General features: G+C 41.3%; 1 protein-coding gene across 1 annotated transcript in view; it reads left to right on the top strand.

The window, feature by feature from the left end:
- Positions 1-467: 467 nt before the first annotated feature.
- The window catches only part of mtm1 (myotubularin 1), a 30,291-nt gene continuing 10,509 nt past the window's right edge, over positions 468-20,249 (top strand). The window contains exons 1-9 of the mRNA XM_080451180.1: positions 468-563; positions 11,066-11,144; positions 12,529-12,601; positions 12,894-12,988; positions 14,673-14,783; positions 15,175-15,276; positions 15,920-16,003; positions 17,884-18,033; positions 18,647-18,832. Coding sequence (XP_080307306.1) covers positions 11,088-11,144; positions 12,529-12,601; positions 12,894-12,988; positions 14,673-14,783; positions 15,175-15,276; positions 15,920-16,003; positions 17,884-18,033; positions 18,647-18,832 — 858 coding nt within the window. The 5' untranslated portion in view covers positions 468-563; positions 11,066-11,087. The remainder of the gene's footprint in view (positions 564-11,065; positions 11,145-12,528; positions 12,602-12,893; positions 12,989-14,672; positions 14,784-15,174; positions 15,277-15,919; positions 16,004-17,883; positions 18,034-18,646; positions 18,833-20,249) is intronic.

Raw genomic sequence — 20,249 nt, 5'->3', positions numbered from 1 at the left:
ATATAAATAAAAAATAAGATAATATTATTATATTGAAATAGTATCAGTATTGAAATAAAACAACACTACAATAAAGGGAATAAAATCATGTGTTATTATTATCATCATTATTATTATTATGATCATTATTATTATTATTATTATTATTATTATTATTATTATCATTATTATTATCATTATTATTATCATTATTATTATTATTATTATTATTATTATTATTATTATTATTTATTAGCCTATAATTTAAAGACTACGTATCCCAGCAGACCTTGCGGTATTCTACTCCGTAGCCACCAGCCAATCGGAGCCGTGACGTGCCGTGACACGTGACTCCTTATGTAGTTCAGAAAGCCTTCATGTATGGTAATGTTCCGAGAAGACTGCACATCCCAGCAGACCTTGTGGCCCGCCACCGCCCAGCCAATCAGCGCGCTGACGTGCCCAACACGTGACCCGTCGGGTATGGAGTTTGTTCTTCCTACGGGCGCACGGAGGGGAAACAAACTGAAGTGAGAATTTTAATTTCGGGGACTCTGGAAGACATTTGAGGGTTTTTTTAACGGGTGAGTGAAAGTATTCAAGTATTTAAAGTATTCAAAACCCCACGGGGTGTGTGGGGAGAGGCCGCGCGGCCCGTTACATCCCGTTACAAGTATTTATGGAGCTGTAAAGAGTAAATGAGAAGGCTGTGTGTCCATTTTGAGGCCTTTGGGTTACCTTACTGTATATTTCCTGGTGCTGCTGTATATATGGCTATGAATGATCAATACTCACCAGAACATGCGTTACTTCTGGGGATTACCGAGTAAAGTATCTTTATTTATTTTTCCAAGTACTTGTCTCTGGAGTGCTTTTGCATTTTCGGCTGAAATTGTAAAAAAAAAAGAAAGAAAAAAATGCAGGGGTGGAGAAAAAAAAGTACTGAGGACTGTTTGGTACTCAAGTAAAAGTACAGTATGGATACAGTATCCATAGTATCCACGATACTCTGTCCACTTTGAGGCCTTTGGTTACCTGCTGTATATTTCCTGTTGCTGCTTTTATATGGCTATGAATGATCAATACTCAGTGGTGGAAAGTAACTAAGTACATTTACTTAAATACTGTACTTAAGTACACTTTTGAGGTATTTGTACTTTACTTGAGTATTTCCAATTTCCAATACTTTTACTTCTACTCCACTACATCTCAGAGGCAAATATTGTACTTCTACTCCACTACAATTATTTCAAAACTTTAGTTACTAGTTACTTTTCAGATATAAATTATGATATTATGAAACATACATTAACCACTTTAATCCTATTTTATACCTAGGCTATTTGAAAATAGACGATCTACAAGCTCGCGACGCGTCGTGAGCTTGTAGATCTGCTATTTTCAAATATTTAGTACTTTTACTTTTCGTACTTTAAGTACATTTTGATGCCAATACTTTTGTACTTTCACTCAAGTACATTTTTAATTCTGGACTTTTACTTGTAACAGAGTATTTCTATATTGCAGTATTGGTACTTTTACTTAAGTAAAGAATTTGAGTACTTTTTCCACCACTGTCAATACTCATCATTATACAGTGTATGTGTTATACTTCTTGGGTTTACTAAGTAAAGTATGTGTGTATAGTTTTTTTTTTAAGTACTTGTCCCTGGAAGTGCTTTTGCATTTTGGACTGAAATGATCTAAGTAACTAAAGTTGTCAAATCATTGTAGTGGAGTAAAAACAAAAAGTACACTATTTGCCTCTTGAGATGTTGTGGAGTAGAAGTAAAAGTATTGAAAATTGGAAATCCCTCAAAATTGCACTTAAGTACAGTACTTATATTAGTTACTTTCCACCACTGATCATTATACTGTATATGCGTTTTATACTTCTAGGGTTTACTATAAGTAAAGTATCCGTGTTAGTTTATTTTTAAGTACTTGTATCTGGAGTGCTTTTGCAAATTGTTAAATACACTGGTGGAAAAAAGTAGTAAGGCTCAGCTCTACATACAGTAAAAGTACAGTATGGATCAGAGGTGATGCAGCTTTGATGATGGAGAGGGCCACTATATTTACACACTGGTGGTTCTCAAACTTTTTCATGTCCAGGACCCCCATAATGATATGTAATTGGCCGCGGACCCCCATCTCAAAATATTTTGTTCCAGGGACCCCCAGAAGCAAAGATTTGAGCAACAAATGTTTGCTTAAAAAAAAATATATATATTCAAAGATTTGCACAAATTGTCACGATTTTTCAAAAAATAGCAGATCTACAAGCTCATAGCGCAGCACTCGGTGCCGCGCTATGAGCTTGTAGATCTGCTATTTTTGAATAGCCAAAGTATAAAAAGGTCATAATTATTGTGATGCTATATTAACACATTTTGCTGGGGACCCCCTGGAACCCCCTCAAGTACCCCTGGGGGTCCCCGGACCCCACTTGGAGAACCGATGGCATATACTGTCGGGCCATTCTATGTCACACAAAAGTAGCAAAAATGGCAGATCTACAAGCTCAAAACGCGTCGCAATGAGCTTGTAGATCTGCTGTTTTTGCTATTTCTGAATTGGAATCCTGATTTTTTTTTTTGTTTTTTTTTGCTATTTTTAAATTGGAATCCTGAAAAGCAAAATTTAAAAAAATGTTTAAATGCATTTGGTTATACTTATGTTAACTTTTTGAACTTAAATACGAGTACATTGGGCATAAAAAAGACAATAGAATTTTAATACTAGTCATTAAGCTACTAATATAGACTGAAGTAATTAAATCGGGTTGTGTTGTGTTTACAATTGTAACGGCTGAAATCAATAATATATCAGTATTCCGATATTAACCTGCGGGCCGCATTAAGTGAAGGTGGGGGCCTCATTAAGTGAAGGTGGGGGCCTCAGTAAGTGAAGGTGGGGGGGGGCCGCATTAAGTGATATTAATGATATTAACCTGCGGGCCGCATTAAGTGAAGGTGGGGGCCTCATTAAGTGAAGGTGGGGGCCGCATTAAGTGAAGGTGGGGGCCTCATTAAGTGAAGGTGGGGGCCTCATTAAGTGAAGGTGGGGACCTCATTAAGTGAAGGTGGGGGCCGCATTAAGTGAAGGTGGGGGCCTCATTAAGTGAAGGTGGGGGCCTCATTAAGTGAAGGTGGGGGCCTCATTAAGTGACCCTCATTAAGTGAAGGTGCGGGCCGCATTAAGTGAAGGTGGGGGCCTCATTAAGTGAAGGTGGGGGCCTCATTAAGTGAAGGTGGGGGCCGCATTAAGTGAAGGTGGGGGCCGCATTAAGTGAAGGTGGGGGCCTCATTAAGTGAAGGTGGGGGCCGCATTAAGTGAAGGTGGGGGCCGCATTAAGTGAAGGTGCGGGGCACATTAAGTGAAGGTGGGGGCCTCATTAAGTGAAGGTGGGGGCCTCATTAAGTGAAGGTGGGGGCCGCATTAAGTGAAGGTGGGGGCCGCATTAAGTGAAGGTGCGGGCCTCATTAAGTGAAGGTGGGGGCCGCCAGTTGCCCATGTATGGTATGGATACTCTCGTCATAGGCGTTCCTTTTTTGGATTATTTTTCCTGACCCAGGATGAATTCCATGGTGTGGCTTTTGCATGTTGGCTCTGAGTCTGAAGTTCTAAGATGTCAGAGGTGGAAGACGCAGTACTCAGTTATGTACTTAAGTAAAAGTAGTTATTAACACAGTGTAGAAGAAAATACTCTGTTGCAAGTAAACGTCATGTATTCAAACATCGTTCGATACCACACAAAGTAAAAGTACTGCATTCAAAACGAAAAGGTATTTGCATCAAAATATACTTGCAGTACTAAAGGTAAAAGTACTCATTGTGCAGACTGGTTAGTAATGCATCAATGTGTTCATCACTTTAAAGGCAGGTTAAAACGAAATGTATTTTTTTGCTATATAGTGTTTGTTCAGTAACAGGAGTCTCCATGTCTCTCCAGCTCTTTAATAAACAGAAAATACATTTTCAGGTGGGTTTCAAAATTTCAGCCAATCAGAATAGACTAGAGTACCCATTTATCATCTAGTGTTCCAGTTCCAATGTTGTCAGCTCATTTCTTTGTGTCATTACTTCCGATGTCACTTGTTTAATCTGTATCTTGTCTGAGTTCTCTATCCTGATTGGATACAATTGGTATCCTGACCTGAAAATGTATTTTCTGTTTAATAAAGAGCTGGAGAGACATGGAGACTCCTGTTACTGAACAAACTCTCTGTAGCTATGATTAATATCTGAATATAGAGCTATTTAACACTTTAATTTAACCAATCAATCACAAGAAAATCACTTACCCTACGTTTAATGTTGTAATTAGTAATGCATTCATGTGTTCATTAATTTAATGTTGTAATTAGTAATCCATTAATATGTTTATTACTTTAATGTGGCAGCTGATAACGCTGAGGCTGATTTGAATGACTATGTGCTGCTGGGTAGATTCAGTGCAGTACTTGGTTAGGCTACTTCTCACCACTGTAAAAAGGTCAGTTTTAACTCTTGAGGCATTAGAGAACTGAATGCTGATGATTTATTATTTATTGTGTGCACATCTGTTAAGGCCAGACCGCATCAATGCAACTAGTCACAACTCCTTGCAACAACAACAGCTCGTATATCTGCTATTTTTGGAAAAACCGTGAAAATGTGTGCAAATCTTTGAATATATATTCATTTTTAAAGCGAACATTTTTATCTCGAATGTTTGCTTCTGGGGGGTCCATGGAACAAAATATTTTGGCGGCCAAATACACATCATTTTGGGGGTCCTTGACATGAAAATAGTTTGAGAACCACTGATATTATAGCAACATATATATATATATATATATATATATATATATATATATATATATATATATATATATACCGGTATATATAGTTTTTTAAACTGTTAGGTTAAGACATTTGTAGAATCCCCCAGAAGCTAAGATTTGAGTAAAACAAATGAGCTTAAAAAATATATATATATATATTCAAATATTTGCACACTATTTTCAGTTAAATGGCTCTATATTCTGATAATTCTGCAGATATAAAGTGTTTGTTCAGTAACAAGGGTCTCCATGTCTCTGTAGCTCTTTAGTAAAAAATACATTTTCAGGTCGGGATACCAATTGTATCCAATCAAGAGAGAACTCACACTATACAGATTAAACAAGTGAAATTCAAAGTGATGACACAAAGAAATGAGCAGACAACATTAGAGCTCTCAGCTGGTACACTAATACAATTGAAGCTGATAAATGGGTACTCTCTCCTGATTGGCTGACTTTGTGCAATCCACCAAATGTATTTTCTCTTTACTGAAGAGCTGAAGTGAGTGTGTTTACTGAATAAACACTCTGTACTGTCCATAGCATACATGGGCAACTGGTGGCCCGGGGGCCACATGCGGCCCCCACCTTCACTTGATGCGGCCCGCAGGTTAATATCTGAATAGTGATATATTATTGATTTCAGCTGTTACAATTCCACACATGCAAACATGACCCGCTTTAATTACTTCAGTCTATATTAGTAGCTTAATGACTAGTATTAAAATTCTATCGTTTTTTTAATGTCCAATGTATTTGTATTAGAAGTTCATAACGTTGACATAAGTATGACTAAATGCATTTGAAATTAAATTAAAATGTTACTTTTCATTCCAATTCAAAAATAGCAAAAAAACTAAATTCTAGATTCCAATTCAAAAGTGCGACGCGTTTTGAGCTTGTAGATCTGCTATTTTTGCTACTTTTGTGTGACATCGAATGGCGGAAAAAGTACGGAGAGACAGTATATGCAACAAGTGTGGAAATATAGTGGCTCTCTCCATCATCAAAGTTGCATCACCCCTGGTCTATAGCAATGATCACTATCAGAATATAGTGCTTTACCATTTTATTTGTACCTTTTTTAGTTTATTATATTTCAAAAACGTATCAATACAGTTTTTTATAATCGATTAAAGTTCCATTAACCCATTTAGACCTGAGTCCAATTCTAAACATTTCCTCTAAAGTTTACTGAAAAACGACTAACCCAAAAGGGGTTCCCGGATTGAAAGGTATATAGTTACATATAGGGGTATCTGTTGCTCTGTGATATTAACGTGGCAGTATGACATTATATACAGTACATAAGGTGCTTGATAGATGCATCAAGCACATGGTAAAAATAGCCGTGGGACGGGGGGCAGTAAAAATAGCATCAGATGTAATAACAGATATTACGGCGCATAGTTTATCAATGAAACGAGGCCGGTTGAAAGCAGCAGGCACCAGTGTTGAGTTGATTTAGTCGACTAAAATGTATTTTGGCGGTGCCTTGATGGCGTCGTAATGGCTGATTTTACACTTGGTTGCATGCTGAAAATAGCCGATCTACAAGCTCACAACGCGTCGCAGCTTGTAGATCGGCTATTTTCAGAGCGCAACACCCGAGCGCAACCAAACATAAAATGACTTGTCTTTTAGTTCTACTGGATCTCTTCTCCACTAGATCCCTCACTGACATTTTAGTCTAGTTTTTATTTGTTGATGAAATTGTCAATATATTTAGTCTTAGTTTTAGTCATCAAAGCTTTGTTTTTATTTAGTTTTTATTTAGTTTTCGTCAGTGTAAAAAGGTAGTCGACCAATGTTTTTCGTCATAGTTTTAGTCGACTAAATCAACACTGGCAGCAGGCACAGAGGATATAATATGTCATATAGTCATCATGTTAACGTCACTGTTGGCCCCGGTGGAGAGACCTTTTTATGTCCAAAAGCATTACTTTTCAGGAAATGTAACAAAGAAGCTGTGTTCCAATAGTCTGGCATGTCCAGACTGTTGCCTCCCACAATTTTCAAACGTTTCCGGTCATACAGTCTGGGACTCGGAAGCTCTGATCATGATTAAAATATAAACCGGATGTGAAGCCTCCTCCCTCCACTTCAGTTTCGTCTTTACAGTGGCGCAACTTTAACCTAATATAAATCAAAATATCTTGATGCTAAGCAGAAATGGAAATAAAAAAAATTAATGTAAAGATATTTTAAAATATATTGGAAGTGCCAGCTTCCTCTCTCGGATTTGGGGATTTGTAGTTCCAGACTCTATACAGCATTATAGAGATTGTGGAATAGTTGTCTGGCTACGCGAGACTAGTGTTCCAATGGATCCAATGTTATTTATTTAGTCACTAAAGTGTTAATACTTTTGTTTACATTTTTATAAAAGCCACAGAGAGAATTAGCCACTTTCAACCTGGCTCCCCTAAAAATAGTGAAAACAGCAGATCTACAAGCTCACCACGTGCCGCGATGCGACATTGTGAGCTTGTAGATCTATTCTTGCTACTTGTGTGTGGCATTGTCATATGTAGTTTGAAGGCTTTTATTTATGGGAGGGACAAAAAACAGTCTAGGTGGTGCTGGAGAGGGGATGGGGGGGTATATTTATGCCAGACATCTCACTAGTTTGTTAATGATCTTTCAGCCCCAGTGCACGCCCTCCTGTGAGGGTATATAGGGCATTGTTATTGATCGATTGATTAGATATTGCTATTGACAGTTTAATTTAAAGTGCAGCCGTACATACAAAATTCATGTTGATAACTTAAAAAGGAGATGTGGGGGGGGGGGGCAGGGATGATAACACATGGAGGATGCTTCTCACAACAAGAGACGTGGTGAAGCTCGATAAAGGAGTGGAACACATTTAGCTAAAGGCCAGACCGCAGTCACCGCACCAATGCAACTCCATGCAACAAAACAGTTTTGGTGGAGTGATGGGGTTGGTGTCACATACATACATTATAGGAAAAAAACCTACATTATGCCATTGTGGTTTTATTTTTCTGATGTCTTGTCTCGGTGCTGACCCAATTCAGTCTGGATGGTGGTGCACTAGTAGTGTTGATTTTGACAGCAAATTTTGATTTAGTTTTTGAATCAAATTCCATTTAGTTTTAGTCACATTTTAGTCATCTGAAATGTTTTAGTTTGTGTCTAGTTTTAGTCGACTAAATATCATAAGATTATAGTCGACTAAATCTACAGTTGATTTAGTCGACTAAAATGTATGTTGGCGGTGCCTTGATGGCGTCATAATGGCTGATTTTACACTTGGTTGCATGCTGAAAATTGCCGATCTACAAGCTCACGTTGTGAGCTTGTAGATCTGCTATTTTCAGAGTGCAACCAAACATAAAATGACTTGTCGTTTAGTTCTAAAAAAATAAAAATAAAAAATTCTACTGGATCTCTTCTCCACTAGATCCCTCACTAACATTTTAGTCTAGTTTTTATTTGTTGACCAAATTGTCAATATATTTAGTTAGTTCTAGTCATCATAGCTTAGTTTTTATTTAGTTTTCGTCAGTGAATAAAGGTAGTCGACCAACATTTTTCGTCATAATTTTAGTCGACGAAATCAACACTATGGTATGGTGCACCTAGACCAAAGTTTTTGTCAGGCCAAGGACCCTTTAGCTGAGAAAGAGATGAAGCACTTCATATGGGATTTGTGTTAAAGGTGTGCTTTCAGACATTTAACCACTTTAAGCCTCAATATTTGTAAACTTGACCTTTTTGGCTCTGTTCTTGGTCTGCTCTTTCTCCCCTGTACACCAAATCTCTTCGACGAAAATAGCCGATCTACAAGCTCACAATGCGTCGCGTTGTGAGCTTGTAGATGTTTCTTTCCCCCCAGAATAGGGGTCCTCAGCATCTCTGAGGACGCCCTGTTGAAGACCCCTGACCTGGCCTAGACTGAACTGGTCTAGCGGAGTCCCTGATTTGCATTGTATTCATTCATTCAAAGCATGTTCCTGACCAGTCACACACTTTGTGTTGTGTTGTGATGACAGTTACAGTTCACCTTACATAATGCATACAAACATGACATCGGTTAGAGCAGTGGTTCTCAACCTTTTCAGGCCGAGACCCCCCCAAAATAATCATATTTGAACTGGGGACCCCCCATTTCGTTTGACTCTGTTCCACCAATAAAAATTGTGAAAATAGCAGATCTACAAGCTCACAACGCCTCGCAACGTGAGGCGTTGTGAGCTTGTAGATCTGCTATTTTCACAATTATTATTTTGCCTTTCTTATGTTAGTTGACAATTTGGCCAATGTTTTATAGTATAGTTTGTTGATTACTTTTGATGCAGTAAATGGTCTTTTCTTTTTAGGTATTAAAAGTCCTTTAAATCATCTGGTTGAGAACCACTGGGTTTAGGGGTTCAGGAGCTACTAAAGCGGCTACTAGGTTCGATTCCCGGCTCCTCCTGCTGTGTGTGTGTGTGTGGAAGTGTCCTTTCAGTGGTACCTTGCATGGTTTGGCTCTCTTCCTTCATCAGTTTCTGGAGAAAAGAAAATGCTAGGTTTGTTTGTCTGTGAAACTGGTAAGACTACAGGTCCCGTCTCTCATGTGTTTATGATGGCAGTGCTTTAAACCACTTCAAATATGATAAGAATGTGACGGACACATGAGTCTGGTTCAAGTTCAAGAACTCTTGGTCGAAGTGTGTGCGGAATGAGTGAGAGCGAGAGAAAAGACTGTGTGTGTGTGTGTGTGTGTGTGTGTGTGTGTGTGTGTGTGTGTGTGTGTGTGTGTGTGTGTGTGTGTGTGTGTGTGTGTGTGTGTGTGTGTGTGTGTGTGTGTGTGTGTGTGTGTGTGTGTGTGTGTGTGTGTGTGTGTGTGTGTGTGTGTGAGAGATTTGGGTCGGTTCCCTTGTGTGTGTGTGTGTTTTGGTTTCACATGAACGTTTGGGTCGGTAACTCAGTGTTCAAATTAATATTGCGGTGCAACCCAATATAGAGACGCTTTGACACTTCAATTTGAACAAGTGGTCTACATGCATCATTAATAGATTGATTTGTCAGATGCGTGTGTGTGTGTGCGCGCGCGCCACAGTAGTTCTCTCTCAGTGTCATCCTGCTCTGTGCTCGCACCTGCGTCCCACCATTTGATTGCTGGGAATGTTACTAAAAGCATGCATTGCTGGCATTTTGCCAGCACCTCTATATATATACCGCTATTGCAGATCGGCACACGTTGGACGTCAAAATCAAATATACTGCACCAGCATGCCAGCAACTCTAGTACGTCTGAACAGGGCTTATTGCATGTGTGTACACTTTGCAATGCCGATGCTGAAACGATGTTATGCAGCTGCAGCCCTAACACACCAAATTGTCAGTATTATGGGTCTGTATTTTACAGTGTACAGTAACAATTCCCCCACACTGTCTATTGACACTGACAGCACATACTGTATGTTCACTCATCCAACCGACTAAGTGCATTGGCCCACTAGGAACCATTTTATATTCATTATTCACACCAGATCAGTAGCGCACACACACACACACACACACACACACACACACACACACACACACACACACACACACACACAGAGCGGTCCATGCTTATCCACTTCACTACAATGAAACATTAATGTGAGTTCACCCCACACTCACGTGCTGCATGGTTCACATTTGCTGCTGGGCAAACACTAATGTGAATGAGTAGTGTTTTATAGCCAGGATAACCATAATAAGTGTGTGTGTGTGTGTAGTATGATGCTGCTTTTCTTTAACGTGTGGCGACTGGGTTGATATTAAATCAGTATCACGATTCACGATTATTTTGCGCTCGGGTGGCGCAGTGGTAAAGCAGCTGACGGGTTGTAGATTACGACGCAATTATCGTGGGGCGGGCGAAGCGGGTCAATCCACGGAAGAAAAGAAAAACACCAAAACACACCTCTCTCTCTCTCTCTCATTCCCTCTGTCCCTCTCTCTCTCTCTCTCTGGAAAGCAATTGAATGGACTTGCTTGTGTGTTTTTTTTTTGGGTTGTGGGACGGGCTGGGTCGTTGATTTATATTAATTTTTGTGGGACGGGTTGGGTTGGGTTTCCGGGCGGGCGGGGCGGGTTATGAAAAAACCTGACACGCGCGCATCACTACTGCTAAGCATAACGAATAAATTGGGGATAAAAAGGGTTAAAAAGCCCCAAAAAACGAATCAGCGTTATTTTAAACTTTTGCCTCGATCACAGTTAATGAACAAAATGATCTGTTTTGTTGTCTGTAGAAGCAGCTCCAGTGGTTGAGTGATGGCCTCACCCATCTCCATCTACAACTCCACTCTAACAGACACCAACAGCTCCAATGTAAGTACACACACACACACACTCACACTCACACACACACACATAGCCGGTTGAGTGTCTAAACGGAAGTACCGGAATTTGGCGGAAGTATCCGCCCAATGAAATGAATGACGTTGAGGCTTTACAAATCTGTTTACATTCTCCGTGCATGAAACGAGTGTTGCGATTGGTTGAAAAAAATATAGTTTCCGGGGGAAATAACATAACGACGGACGCTCTGCCCCTATAGACACACTCTCTGCATTAGGTCGTGACCAGGCTATTCTCCTCGGAGATGAGTAAAGGCTGGGAACGAGACGTGTGTGTGTGGGGGGGGGGGGTGTAAGTGTTAGATGGTGAGGTCATGACATTCACTGTCAGTTTTGGTGTAGCTTCTTCGTGGACATTTTTGAACTTTGAATATATATATTTTTTTTAAGCGAGAATTTTTAACTCAAGTCCACGTGCGCTCTCTGCTCTCACTTTAGCTGACAGGGGGGGAACAACTTTGTTCCCCCGTATATAGTTGCAGTGTCTGATCCCTGGTCAGTCAGTCTATCATAGCAGCACTTCATTCTAGCAGCTTGAGGCCCCGCGGGGCATCTGCTGCTCTCACACCCACAGCCTGTTTACAAAGAACAACCATTTGTTGTGTATAAATAGCCAGTGGTGGAAAAAGTACTCACATTCTTTACTTAAGTAAAAGTGTCAATACTGACAACGTAGAAATACTCTTTTACAAGTAAAAGCCCGGAATTCACACAATGTACTTGTGTAAAAGTACAAAAGTATTGGCATCAAAATATACTCAAAGCACCAGAAGTAAAAGTGCAGAATGTTTGAAAATAGCAGATCTACAAGCTCACAACGCGCCGCGAGCTTGTAGATTGGCTATTTTCAAATAGCTTAGGTATAAAATAGGGCTAAAGTGGTTAATGTATGTTTTATAATATTATAAATTGGTAAATTGGTCGAGTTGAGAGAACAACTGCACGTAGCCAGTAACAAAATGGTCATTGCGGCGAGAGGCAAGCATGCAGCCAATACACGACGATTGCGCAACACAATGGGAACGGTGGGGTGAGAGACTAGCGGCGCAAGATCGACAAGTCGATTGCTAAATATTGGGGGGACATTCCTGCGCCTATGGGTCAGTGGTGGACAAACTACTCCACTCCCAGTACTTACTTGAGTCTAAAGTATAGATTCTCCTGGTCAAATATTACTCATTTACAAAGTTGCTCCTCTGTCAAATTTGTGCTCACCTCTTAAAAAAAGAAAATTCAGAACCAATCGCATCTCAGAATGAATTTCACTGGTCCGTTAGGGTTCACATCCATCATGTTGGACCCGTGAAAACCTCTATTTTACTGTACTTTATAATTATGTGTGTGTGTGTCCGCAGACATCCAGAGAGTCTTTGAAGATGGAGCCGTTAGCAGACGTAGCTCTGCTGCCAGGAGAGGAGAGAGTCATAGGTGAGTGTGAAGTCGTCCAATTAACTGATTATAAGAATTACATTTCATATATTTAAGAAATATTCGACAATCGATCATTTAATAAAAAAAAAAATCTATTAATGGTCGATCTATATTTGGGGCATGTCAATATACAGTAGGCAAAACCTATTAAAGAAAATGGTAGATCTACAAGCTCATGTGACACGTTGTAAGCTTCTTGTTGTGGACAGGTTTAAAGTTGTGTGTGTGGGTGTGTGGGTGTGTGTGTGTGTGTGTGTGTGTGTGTGTGTGTGTCTGTCTGTGTCTGCAGATAAAGAGATCATCTACATGTGTCCCTTCAGTGGAGCGCTTAAAGGAAAAGTATTCATCACAAACTACAGACTGTACTTCAAGAGCTCAGACGCAGTAAGATGCGCGTGCACTTGTGCACACACACACACACACACACACACACACACACACACACAGGTGTTGTGCTGCCAAACAGAACCTACACTGACTGCCCTCTTGTGGTCAGAGTGAGCTACTGGATGTACCGACACATTTGAACTCCCAATTAAAAAATTTCTCCATACTTTCGTTCGGTTGCTTGCAAGTCAATGTAGTTTTCAGACATTGTAATCACAGATGCTCTGGTTTAATAAACAACACAAAACCCACTTAATAATGGAGCAAAATATCCTGCTCACTGGTGTAGTTGTAATCAAACCCGTGACCTGCACACATTCTGCCTACCAAGTTCTGAAATCAAAGTATGCCAAGAGGTGGCGACGCCCTGTGAGTTTGACTGAAAGAGACGAAGGTGGAAACGTCTCACTGCTGCTGTGAATAAGAAATTGGAGCATTTTAAAAGTGAGTTGCGAGTTCTCTCTTGTTTTTCATGATTCTGTTTTTGCAGTTTGGCTTTAGCACCAAAAACAGAGGATGTGCGTAGCAAAAATAGGAATTGAAAAAATCCCTAAGAGGTAACACATCCTAAATGTTCAAGTCAATGGAGGACAAAGTACTCACATTTCCTCTTTTTTTTTGTCGACACACACCAACAAACGAACGCTTACGCGCTTCGGCTCAACACAGCATTCAACAGAGGATGTGCGTTAGTTTTTCTTTGTATATTATCACAACGTGGATTCACTCTCACGTTCCTCCTCCCCGGTATCAGTCTGGACTTCGGCCCATAGGGAGCGAGTATGAGAAATCAGAAAATGATCGGGCCAATCAGTGACAGCGTTTCAACTGCTGTCCCGTACAACAGTGAAAAGCATCAAAATCATTCTGATTTCTCATACTCGCTCCCTATATGGGCCGAAGTCCAGACTGATACCGGGGAGGAACGTGAGAGTGAATCCACGTTATCAGTCTGGCCAATGCCAGGCTACAAAACTGTTACTTTGATTGATTGAATATTTTATTAGGCAAAAAAGAAATAATATTTTATTAGGCAAAACATGTAAAACAGCACAGTTGCATTTAAAATGCTTTGTCTAAAATGTCCGATAAAAAAATTCCTTGCGGTCTTGTTTCCAATGAGGTCCTTGGTATTCAATTCATAGTCATATACAGTATAGTGGCACCACAGTTCAAATATCAACACAAAAATACAGAAAAAGATAACAATATGTACAAACAAAAAATTTAAAAAGCAGGGGGAAAAAAATGATAATGCTATATGTACAAAAAAGGGGAGGGGGGCGTCTGTCTAACGGGGAAATAGTACTACCTGCTTTTTTGGCCTCCTGAAAGGTTTTTCAGGGTTGTTTTTAAATGAGCCCAGCGAACTGCACTTTATGAGGGATGGGGTTAGACTATTCCAAACCTGGGTCGGTGGCAGTGCTGTAGAAGGAGAATTTGCCCATTTTCAGGATTAAAATTCACAAACAAGAAAAATTAGCTACGTTTGGAGCTGGTGGATCCGCTTTTGTGTGGCGCTGTAGTATGATCAAGTAGGATGTTTAAATTCACAAAAAAACACCAAAATTTAGAATATGGAGTTTAGAGGTTTTCTACCCGACAGCGACGACGTACAACGTGTGAACGTGTTAGTGCGGGACATAATCATGATTCATCATTTAACCCTGTTTTTCTCCAGGACGTGGCGGTGACGCTGGACGTACCGCTGGGCGCCATCTGTCGTGTTGAGAAGATGGGCGGAGCTTCCAGTAGAGGAGAGAACGCATACGGCCTGGACATCACCTGCAAGGTTTGTGCGTGCGTGTGCGCGTGCGTGTGTGTGTGTGCACGTGAGAGAAACATCACGTATGATTTACAGATCAAACACTCATCAAGGTGCATGAACTAAAGTAGTTTCAGTTTTAGTTTTGAGTTAAGTAAAATAATAGATAATTGGTGTTCAGGAACGTAAAACAGACATCGTCTTATCATCTTTTATGTGTGATCGTCAGGACATGAGGAATGTGAGGTTTATGAAGAGATTGTTGTGTTAGTTAGGATATAAAACACGTGTGTGTGTGTGTGTGTGTGTGTGTGTGTGTGTGTGTGTGTGTGTGTGTGTGTGTGTGTGTGTGTGTGTGTGTGTGTGTGTGTGTGTGTGTGTGTGTGTGTGTGTGTGTGTGTGTGTGTCTCGTCATCAGGACATGAGGAATCTGAGGTTTGCGTTGAAGCAGGAGGGACACAGCAGGAGAGACATCTTTGACATCCTCTTCAAATACGCCTTCCCTGTCTCACATGGCCTGGTATGTCAACTGGGGGCAACTGGCAGCCCGGGGGGCCACATGCGGCCCACACCGTCACTTAATGCGGCCCACAGGTTTTCAGCTGTTACAGTTCCAAACATGCAAACATGACCCGCTTTAATTACTTCAGTCTATGTTAGTAGCTTAATGACTAGTATTAGAATCTAGTTTAAAAAGCTTTTTTTTATGTCACATGTATTTGTATTTAAGTTCATAAAGTTAACATAAGTATAACTAAATGCATTTGAAATGTTATGAAAATGTTACTTTTCCAATTCCAAAATAGCAAAAAATAATTCAGGTTTCCAATTCCAAAAGTTGCAAAAACAGCAGATCTACAAGCTCAAAACGCGTCGCGATGCGACGCGTTTTGAGCTTGTAGATCTGCTATTTTTGCAACTTTTGTGTGACATACTAGAATGACGATTAATTTACGAAAAGGTTTAACATAAGGAGATAAGAGGTGTCTGCCTGACAGTACATGCAACGTGTCCCTCTGGAGTGAGTGTGGAAAATATAGTGGCCCTCTACATCATCAAAGTTGCATCACCCCTGCTGTAGAGAGAAAAAAAGGAGAGGGCCAATAAAAGAGTGTAAACTAAATGTTGTGTTGTGTCTGAACCTTGTGTCCATGTCTCTGTAGAATATGTTTGCATATCTGAGTCAGGAGAAATATGAAGAGAACGGATGGAACGTCTACAAACCCATGGAGGAGTACAGAAGACAGGTGAGAATCCACACCACTCACTCACAGCTCTGTTCCACTATTTCCACACAGAGCCTGTTCTCTTGAGTGAGAGAGTTGAATGTCTTTTGAGGCCGAGACGCAAATTATCACTTCATTTTGCTAGTGTTCGTCCCGTTTGTCTTGTGGGGATATCTGTGTTGTTCTTTCCTCTTGCATACCTCGAAAAAGAATGGAAAAAGCCAAGTAAAATATAAAGCATACAAAAATAAACATTTAAAAAAGTGCTCCTTGGAACACAGGTCTCCGCCAGGTCAGGTAGGTTATCGTGGGCCAGCAATGTTCAAAATTCCCCAATCGGGATGGAATATGAAAAATTGGGATAGATTCGTCTTGATCACATGACCATAGAGATAATGTATTGTGTACCGATATGCTGTGATGTTTGGACGTTGGATGTTTGTATAGCAAAAATCGGCCTCCTATAACAGGATGATCTGAACATTTCGGAGCAGAGGTTCTGCTCTGACATCCAGGGAGTGTCCAGGGAAGTGGGCACAGTTTCGGGCCAACGTCGGTGCCGGAGATTAACTGTTCACAGACGGACATACATTACACACACTCACACACACACACACACACACACACACACACACACACACACACACACACACACACACACACACACACACACACACACACACACACGGACAACTAATGAAAAGTATAAACCCATTAACTCATTCCCTGCCAGACTTATTTCTGGCTGTGTTTGCCCACTGCCAGCGATTTAGTGTTTTTTATAATTTAAAAATAAATCTCAATTTAGTTTCTAAACACACAGGCGAGTCGTGGACGCCGCTCAAACAACAAACATTCCGATCGGGCGGAGTCTCTCTCCTCCAGCCCAGTGTAAAAACCCCATGTATCGCTATGTAAACGGAAAACTCACGTACTTTTTTCACCTCGCCACAGACCTCGCTAAATCCCTTATGATCGCGTGTTCAACTGTTTGTAGACACACAGGGTAGTTGTGTGAGTGGCCCAGAGAAGACATTTTCAATCGGGCGACATTCCATTTTGCAGTAGTAGCGGTTTCAAAACAGCGTCGCTAAACGGCATTCCACGGCGGAGAAATGCAAAGCCGAGAAAAGGCAGTTTTAGAGGAGGACCTAAACAGGAAGCGGACGGAACCGAAAATCTTCGATTTGACGTATTTCCGTATCCGGGTGTGCTACAATGAAATGTGTCACTGCGAGAGATGAAGGAACGTGAGATCTTGTTTTAAAAAATGATTTAGCAAAATTACGTTTTTTTACGTCAGAGGCAGGTTTGGTAATTGGAAAAAAAATACTTTTTTTACGTCAGTGGTAGTGAATGTGTTAAGACCTGGAACGCATCTGTGTCACTTTTTGATTTGAGCTAAAAAGCATTATTTTACACTTTGGGCTATTCAAAAATAGCAGATATACAAGCTCATAGCGCGGCACCGAGTGCCGCGCTACGAGCTTGTAGATCTGCTATTTTTGAAAAATCGTGAAAATGTGTGCAACATTTTTAACTCGAATCTTTACTGTTGAGATTTAGAAAACATTTGTAGAATCGGCTTCAGGTCTTAATGGGTTAAGAAGAGCTTGTGGCTAAATATGAACTGCATCGGATCCAATGGAACACTTAGTTTTTTCTCCATTTCCTGAAAAGTTAGGTTTTTGGATATCGTCTCTGGAAACAACTCATATGTCCAAAAACTGTAACTTTTCAGGATTCAAATTCAAAAGTAGCAGATCTACAAGCTCAAAACGCGCCGCGTGCTTGTAGATCTGCTACTTTTGATGCTTTTGTGTGATGCTGTAGTACGATCAAGTAGGGCGTTAATGTTTTCACCCCGAAAGCAACGCATTCATTCCCATTGACTCCCGTAGGGCTTACCCAACGACAAGTGGAGGATCACCTTCATCAATAATAAGTTTGAGCTGTGTGACACCTATCCCACCATCCTGGCGGTCCCCTTCAAAGCCACCGAGGAGGACCTGAAGAGAGTCGCCACCTTCAGGTCACGATGTCGCATCCCCGTGAGTCACTTAACCTTTTTTTAATCTGTGCATCTCAACCTGTGGGCCGTGAGGGAATTTCACACAGACCTCTGAATAATTGGCAAAACACTACTATTTTAATATAACATTATAGACCTGAGGTCGATTCTAAAAATGGCTTCTAAATCCTAACAGGTCTCTGGAAAACGGATGGTGCTATATATAGGTAGCTAAAATCTACGATGACGCATCCGATGATTAACAGTAAAAAATAATAATGTCCGCCATCGGGGCCAGTATAATAAAACCCATACTTGCCCTGATGAAGACCAGTTCTGGTCTAAAAACATGTTGTTTTTAAAAATTCTCTGGACATGATTTAGTACTTGGATCTTACACCCTCTCCTTTCCTCTTTTTCATGACTTATACTTGGCATACCTGGCACTGGACTATACTTTTTAGTCGAGTGCCAGTCTCATGCACCGGACAATTGTTGATCTTCGGGTTTAGCCTTAACGGTTAAAAATAGTACAAAAATATATATAAAATGGCATTAATAAAATGGCTGTCCTAAAATGTTGATGTCCTCACAAGTATAGTAATATAAACCTGTGTGTGTGTGTGTGTGTGTGTGTGTGTGTGTGTGTGTAGGTGTTGTCGTGGATCCACAGAGAGAACCAGGCGGTAATCGCGCGGTGCAGCCAGCCGCTGGTCGGCATGTCCGGCAAACGCAACAAAGATGACGAGCGATACCTGGACCTGGTGAGAGAGGCCAACAGCACCGCCAAGCTCACCATCTACGACGCACGGCCCAACGTTAACGCTGTAGCCAACAAGGTAACATTACCTGTGTTTAACTCACTGTCTACGACGCACGGCCCAACGTTAACGCCGTGGCCAACAAGGTAACAACACCTGTGTTTAACTCACTGTCTACGACGCACGGCCCAATGTTAACGCCGTGGCCAACAAGGTAAACAACACCTGTGTTTAACCCACTGTCTACGACGCACGGCCCAACGTTAACGCTGTGGCCAACAAGGTAAACAACACCTGTGTTTAACTCACTGTCTACGACGCACGGCCCAACGTTAACGCCGTGGCCAACAAGGTAACAACACCTGTGTTTAACTCACTGTCTACGACGCACGGCCCAACGTTAACGCCGTGGCCAACAAGGTAACAACACCTGTGTTTAACTCACTGTCTACGACGCACGGCCCAACGTTAACGCTGTGGCCAACAAGGTAAACAACACCTGTGTTTAACTCACTGTCTACGACGCACGGCCCAACGTTAACGCCGTGGCCAACAAGGTAACAACACCTGTGTTTAACTCACTGTCTACGACGCACGGCCCAACGTTAACGCCGTGGCCAACAAGGTAACAACACCTGTGTTTAACTCACTGTCTACGACGCACGGCCCAACGTTAACGCTGTGGCCAACAAGCTAACAACACCTGTGTTTAACTCACTGTCTACGACGCACGGCCCAACGTTAACGCCGTGGCCAACAAGGTAAACAACACCTGTGTTTAACTACGTTAACGCCGTGGCCAACAAGGTAATCAACACCTGTGTTTAACTCACTGTCTACGACGCACGGCCCAACGTTAACGCTGTGGCCAACAAGGTAACAACACCTGTGTTTAACTCACTGTCTACGACGCACGGCCCAACGTTAACGCCGTGGCCAACAAGGTAAACAACACCTGTGTTTAACTCACTGTCTACGACGCACGGCCCAACGTTAACGCTGTGGCCAACAAGGTAACAACACCTGTGTTTAACTCACTGTCTACGACGCACGGCCCAACGTTAACGCTGTGGCCAACAAGGTAAACAACACCTGTGTTTAACTCACTGTCTACGACGCACGGCCCAACGTTAACGCCGTGGCCAACAAGGTAACAACACCTGTGTTTAACTCACTGTCTACGACGCACGGCCCAACGTTAACGCTGTGGCCAACAAGGTAAACAACACCTGTGTTTAACTCACTGTCTACGACGCACGGCCCAACGTTAACGCCGTGGCCAACAAGGTAACAACACCTGTGTTTAACTCAATGTCTACGACGCACGGCCCAACGTTAACGCTGTGGCCAACAAGGTAAACAACACCTGTGTTTAACTCACTGTCTACGACGCACGGCCCAACGTTAACGCTGTGGCCAACAAGGTAAACAACACCTGTGTTTAACTCACTGTCTACGACGCACGGCCCAACGTTAACGCCGTGGCCAACAAGGT

This window comes from Gymnoscopelus braueri (assembly GCF_963280865.1).
Source record: "Gymnoscopelus braueri genome assembly, chromosome: 15".
Lineage (NCBI taxonomy): Eukaryota > Metazoa > Chordata > Actinopteri > Myctophiformes > Myctophidae > Gymnoscopelus > Gymnoscopelus braueri.
Note: the sequence above shows the minus strand (reverse complement) of the source record. Positions and strands in the feature narration are given on the sequence as shown.